General features: G+C 38.1%; 1 protein-coding gene across 1 annotated transcript; it reads right to left on the bottom strand.

Annotated features, from left to right (window-relative positions):
- Window positions 1–996: 996 nt before the first annotated feature.
- LOC127966586 (C3a anaphylatoxin chemotactic receptor-like) lies at window positions 997–3,449 on the bottom strand. The gene is made up of 2 exons (XM_052567694.1): window positions 3,152–3,449; window positions 997–2,369 (listed from the first exon to the last, which is right to left on the bottom strand). Exon 2 carries the CDS (start codon window positions 2,352–2,354, stop codon window positions 1,329–1,331), a length of 1,026 nt encoding a protein of 341 aa, XP_052423654.1. The 5' UTR covers window positions 2,355–2,369; window positions 3,152–3,449; the 3' UTR covers window positions 997–1,328.
- Between the last annotated feature and the right edge of the window lie 4,072 nt (window positions 3,450–7,521).

Genomic DNA, 7,521 nt, shown 5'->3' with positions numbered 1-7,521 from the left:
TCACGTTCGTCGCTCCAGTTTTATATCCTTCCATCTCCTATGTGGGACTCGAGACCGGCGGTGGGGCGCAGGTGTAGCTCATCTCCAATCACTACACCTGGCCTCCCTCCTCGTTCCCACGTCTCTCGGCCCCGCCCCACTCGCCACAGTCATGGTTTCTCACTTTCTGTTCAACTCTGTTTTACGACATTTCCCTCTTTAAGAATAGCCTAATAGTTTGCTCTTTGGCCATCATATGAGACATCATTTCATAAACACATGTAGGTTCTCAGTATTTTAGACTTATATTGTCCTTATCAAGCTCCATCAAAATAATATGAATATACTGCTCACTATTTATACTACAAAAGACATGCAGAATTAATACTGTTCTGATCAAGAATCAGGTCACTTTTATAGCATTTTATAGTACAGAATGTGTTATAAGAGGACATTTTCACATTAATTTTATTTGCATTTGAATTTATGATAATGCATTTGGCATGCAGACCTTTAAGTCTGTCATCTGTCATGTATTTGATGCATTTCTTCTGAAAAAAAAGTAAAAAGAGGATTTTCATTTTACAAAGTTTCAAAGTTAGGTTTTAGTAAATGCTGGTAGATGTGTGTCGCTACTGATGTAATGTTCATATACATTTACAGCAAAGTATTTGGAATCTTAAAATCTGTTATCTGTCATTAACAAGTGTCTCCTGCTCACTTTCCTGTCATGATCAAAAGGAGGAAGTTGTTTTGTTGCAGCGGTCAGTTTTCTTAGTAATTGCCTCCAAATGTATGTATCCTCGTTTAAAAAATAAAAAAAACCCAAACTATGTGAATTTAAGTTTCAATTAACATTACAATAATGATGAATTTATATTTTTTGCATTTTATATTGAAAACAATGTTTATACATGATGCACTTATAACAGTAAAGTAGAAAAACACCAAAATGATTAAATCACTGAGATAAGGCAGAGTAAAACAAAACCAGTTTTTGTTATTAAATTACATTTTTATTTTTTCTTCATGAATTCAGCATAGAAACCACATGTCATTATTAGTGAAATATTGCAAGCTTTTTCTAAGCTGATAGCAACCAAAAAAGTGAATCAAGCACCAGTATTCAATCACTGTGATGTTAAGCTTTGACGATAGTTCACAAATCACCAATCACTGAAAATACATCAACAATACAGAGAGAAACACACAGGAATGATGAATAAGAGTTAGATTACTTGCTGACTTTGAGTTGATGAATTAAGAAAATAAATAATTAGAACATTATTAGAATAGTAATAAAAATAAATCAGAAAACTATAATATGTATAAATGTTTTAATATCTTCACTACACTGAGTGCATTTGTTGTGACTGTGTGGATTGTGATGTTTGTGTTCCATCCTCAGAGAAAACTCTTTCAAAAACACGTCTTAGAGAAAGTTTAACATTGCTCTTAAAATCCTGCCCCATGAAAACATACAGAATGGGGTTCAGACAGCTGTTGAAATACGCCAAAGAGAAGGTCAACGGATACACTGACGCAGCCACAGCCACAAGGGAACTGGATTTCTCGCCATATATTATTATCAAAGCTACTATGTGATAGAACAACCAGCAAAGAAAAAAGGCCAAGATTACAGCAAACATGATACGAAACGCTCGTCCACTGTTAAATTGACTCTTGCCTAACTTGCGTGCGATGAATCCGTAGCATGCTGTGATGCATATGAGAGGAACCAAAAAGCCAAACACAAATCTGATGATGCTAAACCCTCCATACAATTTTAAATGGTATTCATCAGGTTCATGAAACAGGCAGGATGTTTTATTTGTATTTGTTAGAAACTTTGCTAACATCATAAAAGGCAGACTGAGAATTGAAGCCAGAATCCAAACTGTTGCACAGGACAGTCGTGCGATGAACAAGCTGCGATGATTCTGAGCCCAAACCGGTGTGATCACCCGAGTAAACCGATCCAGACTAATCAAGCTCAGTGTGAAAACGCTGGAAAACATGGTGATGTACATAATGAAGGGGAAAATCTTGCACATTACGGATCCGTACGGCCAGTAGCCAATAGCTCTCTTGGTAATGTAGTAAATAGTGGAAAGGCAGCACAAGAGGTCAGCAATCGCTAGATTAAGAAACCCTACTGTATTGACAGTCCTCTTCATCTTCAATCCAGCAACATACACGACAAATGCATTTCCAGGAACACCGAGGATCAAGGTCAGGTAGAAGAAGACCAGAGAACTCACTCTCGTAAAATTCTCCAGATCATTGAAACAATCCTTACAAATATTGTTGTAGACATTGTCAGAAAAATTATCAGTATATATTTGATTCATTTTGCTTGAGTTGCTGCTGTCCATAGTGCTCTGCTTGTCCTGTAAATATAATTTATTATCAGCGTCAAACATTTAATCATTCAGTTAGCAGATTCTTTTATACAAAGTGACTCATGAACAATGTTCCCCCTGAGCTGCACAGTCACGACAGAAGAAATAATGTGACAGGTGCAAAAATGAATTGGGAAAGCCAGTTGACTGAATTCTATTAAATGCAAAATAATTGCAAACCACCATAGAATTGGTGTTGCTATAGAGTTAGAACCGGTGAATGAGGTTTCATAGAAAGACAAGATGTGCGCCAAATAAGTCACTGTAGAGATCGAATTCATTGATGGTTGCAGATGAAATAGCTTGACACAAGAGCCAACGCAAACACGATGACATGTGAAATAAAAGGTCATCATGTTTTACAGAAGATTGGCTTGATTAAGTGCTGGAAATAGCAGATGATGGGCACGAAACAGTAACAAAACTTAAAAATTTACAGGTGTAGCAGTTTGTAGACTCTACAATAATTTTGTTTTAAATATTTATTAAAAATATTTGTTTTTTTGTATTTATAAATTATGAAACTAATAAATCTCAAAAAGGACAAGAAACAAATTAGAAGGAACATTGCTTACATGTGTGGAAAATAAGCAATTTGACAAAGGCAACTATTCAATATTATTCAACAATTAAAAATATTGGACATTAAGACATTTAATTTAAATCATTAACTACGCAGTCACTTGTATGTCAGTGATCATATGTTTATATGGTTTTAAATCACACTTGAGTTTTACAGATCAAATAATGCCTTACAAACTTGTACTCACCTCACCAGCTGATCTGTACTTACTAGTGGTATTTGCCACTTCTTATACTTTAAGCAATTGTAAATTGAAAGAACTTGAAAGAACCTCAGATACTTTGATCTCATGAGAAACAGCCAACACAATCATACACAGACACCCCCACTGAGTGGAGGTGCAGGAAACGCCTCTCTCATATATGCATCAGTTCATTCTCATCCCCTTCCTTCCACTTACCCATCCTCCCTTTACTTGGTTCACTTAGAATGTTCAGTAGTATTATGTTCTACATGGATGCAATTTATAGTTACAGTCAGGTTTAGCATCATTTGAATTGTCTCAGGGCAATGGTACAATGGTCTCAATCTTACAAAAGTAGACTAAAAGATGATACAGATCCTTACAGTTGAAGGGATCATGTGATCCTTGTTTAAAGATCTTTATTTTGTGTAACAGAATATATTGACATGCTTTAATGTTCAAAAAACACATTATTTTTCAAATACTGCACATTATTGTAGGTGCTCTATTGCCTGCCTCTCTCAAACATTTCCGACAAGCGCAGTCTGCTCTGATTGTCCAGCTGACCCAATGCATTGAGAGTGATCAAACACTGTAAGAACTCGTCAGAAATCCAACGGCCCTTTCCATAATCGTGAGCATCATCTTTCAAAATAAATACAAAGACGGTTAATAATGTCCTTAGTTTTACCATCAGTTCAAGACTGAAAGGGGAACAGAGTCGCGTGACAGACAGTGATGAAGCATGTATATGATTGCAGAACACAAGCCAAGGAAAGGTTAAGACAGCTGACTCAACTGTGTGACCCTCTCTCTCTCACACATTCACACACACACACACACACACACAATACGTGGAACACTGTATTTAAACATTCAATAGCAAATACTTAAATAACAAAACTTACTTACATTAGCTTATTCAGAAGCACCAGTTTGTCATAGAACATTCAAAATAACCTCCTCTCTTAGGTTGTAGAAACTGTCATCCAAAAAATGCATTGCTGTTCTGTTTTAAGTAATCTTAAAGATTCCTAAATGCATCTATTTTCAGAAGGCCAAATAAAGTGCTTTTGCTTTCACCTAGATACACACATCTCCCTGACCTGGCTGCTTCAACACTAACTGCGTTACTGAAACCGTGCCTTCTTTCGTTGCATGAACATTTGTGCGGCATTATCCAAATTTTTCCACATTGTGATGTAGAAGTGGGGGCTTGTTTGAATTAGGCATTTTACGGGGCGTGGCAGAGTCTTAACTCTGATAAAGAATATCTCTTTGGATTTTAGACTTTGCAACTTTACAATTCTTCTTCATGCACCAAGAGCTTGTAAAACTAAAAAGAGAAAGGAAACATTTAAATTGCAACATATGACCCCTTTAAGAGATTTTTTGCTAACTACAATGGGAGAGCTCTTTCCCAGGGCCTCTATGTAAATTACTTTCTGTTCCCATTGAGGTGTAAACCACCCAGGTCTGGGACCTGGCTTAATGCAAATTTTTTTTTTTTTTTTTTTTTTTTTTTTTGTACATACATCCATTTGGGGGATGTTTTATCTTGGTGTTGTATCCTGTTAACTGTCACTCACGTTTTTGAAGATAGACATGAATGTGCATGATACAAACCTAAATTTTTATAATTCATGACTGAAAACATTTTGTAACATGATTTTGATGTGCCATTTACATGGTTATGCAATGTCTGATTTTAAAATGGGTTTTAAAGGATGAATTTTGAGATTTTATGTTTTCAAGTGATATATAGCTTCTGATGATTTCTAAAATGTGATAGAGAAAAAGGCAACGAGGAAGTATTTTCTTTTAAACAAAGGTCAAAGCTCCTTTTGTAATGTAGATTTCTGAGGGTGCACTCTTGTCATAAATTCATCTTTTACTTTTCCTACATAATTTTTAACAAAAAATATAGGTAAAATATATATTTGGGTGTCTTAGACCTTTCCAACGATATATAGTTTGTCAAGATTAGATTAGATTTGATTGTAATATAGTATAGTCAACGTAGGCGTCCCGTATACGGGACGGGGTGACATTTAACATGTTAAAAGGATCGGAGCTTTCTTTATTTTATGTATTTTCCTAAAAGCCAGATATGAATCTTACTCTTAGATTTATCTTTGATTATTTTATGTCTTTTATTGATTTGATATCTTTGAATTGGCATAGTTCATATTTACCTAAATGATGATAAATTGTTACATTTGATTCTATTCTGTTTAACTCTGTAATCATTGACTCATAGTAGATTATGCTTTATCCTTGCTACCACATTTTCTGTGTCAGGTTAGTAATGGACTAAAATTCAGTTAAGATGGAGCATAGGGCACACCAACTGCATCTTTAGAAACCAGACTAACACTTGGTTTTAGTTCAAGTGTACTTAGATTGTAAGGGCTGATAGGGAATATCCATTTAGGTCAACTGGATGTTGTTCGACCCAATGCTTATCAGCCATGCCACACTCCTGAAGCCGCCCACCAGCCTGCAGCACCCGCAGCCAATTACCCAGTACAAGACCCCTGCAGGTGAACTTCATAAGGCTCTCTCCATCTGAACATGCTCGCCGCCTCGAGGCAGGTCCCTGCCTCTACTGCACGGCCACCGACCATTACATCGGAACCTGCCTTGTCCAACCCACATGTCGTGTGCTGAGTACACTTTAGTTTAGGTGTACTGGCCCCTGGCTCATTCTCCAATCTCCAGAAATCAGATGGGACTCATGTGAGGTAACAGACTGGAGCAAGTAATGTCTACAACACTGTATCTCAGCCCTTCCCAAACCTAATCAAAGTACTTGCACTGCTCTATTAGCCTCCACTCACATCAAAAGTTCTGTTTTATTGGAAGCACCCACTATCCCATCTGATTATGTGCCATTCCAAGATGTTTTCAGCAAGCAGACTGCCACTCACATACTACCTCATTGGCTGTGGGACCGCACCATCGACCTGCAGTCTGGAAATAAACTCCCCAAAGGTTGAATATATCCCCTGTCCATCTCGGAGCACAAAGCTATGGAGGAATACATTCAAGAGGCTCTTTCCAAAGGTTTCATTCGTCCCTCCACATCACCGGCTGCATCCAGCTTCTTCTTCGTGGTAAAGAAGGACAGGGGCTTGAGGCCATGTATCGATTACCAGGTACTAAATTCCCAGACTGTGAAAGTGAAAGTGACATGACATACAGCCAAGTATGGTGACCCATACTCGGAATTCGTGCTCTGCATTTTACCCATCCAAAGTGCACACACACCGTAAACACACACCTGGAGCAGTGGGCAGCTGTACATTCACTCCCCCACCTACAAACCCGGAAAGTAACGAGTGGAAGATGGCCTTCATTACCCCATCTGGCCTCTAGGAATACCTTGTCATGCCATATGGCCTTTCCAACACACCGTCCATCTTCAAGGAGCTTTTAAATGAGGTGTTCTGGTAGTTCCTTAATGACTTTGTTATTGTCTACATCATTGACATACTCATCTACTCCCAGAATCTAGCCAACCATTGCAGTCACTTGAAGCAGGTCTTAAGGAAGATTCGTCAACTCAACCTCTTTTCTGAAGCTGCAGAAGTGAAAGTTCCATTGCCCCACCGTGCAGTTCCTTGGGTACGTTATCGTCCAAGATGGAATTCAAATAGACTAGGGAAAGGTAAAAGCCATTACAAAAGGGAATCGTCCCCAGTCGGTGGAAGAGCTCTAGAGCTTCCTAGGATTTGCTAACTTTTATCGATGTTTCATTGCAACAAGGATTTTAGTTGACTCTCAGCTCCATTAACTTCTTTGCACTGAGGTAAGCACATGTCCCTGTCCTGGAACCCCAAAACTGGCCCTGGAAGAGTGGTGGCATTGGCTGGAGGGAGCTAATCATACTTTTACTGGTGTCACAAATCACAAGAACCTTCAATATATTCATGATAGTTATAGGCTCAATCCCCGTCAAGCCCGCTGTGAGCTGTTATTCATTAGGTTTCAATTCACCATTACTTATTGGCCAGGCAACCAAAACTCTAAGGCTGATGCATTGTCACACATGCACTAACCAGATGCACCCACTGAACCAGAACCTATTCATTAATTTTCTGTAATTCCTGTCAATAAACCTCCTGACCCTTAACTACCTGTTGTCTCTGGCTTTAGCTGTGACAAGTATAGGGACAAATTCTCACTATCATCAGTTGCTTATTAAATTTAATTAAAATGTATGCATTTAGCTGAAGCTTTTATCCAAAGTGACTTACAGTGCATTCAGGCTATCAGTTTTTACCTATCATGTGTTCCCGGGGAATCGAACCCCCAACCTTGACAACGCAATGCTCTACCTCTTGCGATAAGAGGCCGGAAAAGTTAAATCT

Source organism: Carassius gibelio, chromosome B10 (assembly GCF_023724105.1).
Source record: "Carassius gibelio isolate Cgi1373 ecotype wild population from Czech Republic chromosome B10, carGib1.2-hapl.c, whole genome shotgun sequence".
Lineage (NCBI taxonomy): Eukaryota > Metazoa > Chordata > Actinopteri > Cypriniformes > Cyprinidae > Carassius > Carassius gibelio.
The sequence above is the reverse complement of the archived record's forward strand: the minus strand, read 5'-3'. Positions and strand labels throughout refer to the sequence as shown.

What these genes read in the sequence shown, in the direction of transcription:
- LOC127966586 (XM_052567694.1), bottom strand. Translation starts at nt 2,354, where the DNA reads ATGGACAGCAGCAACTCAAGCAAAATGAATCAAATATATACTGATAAT.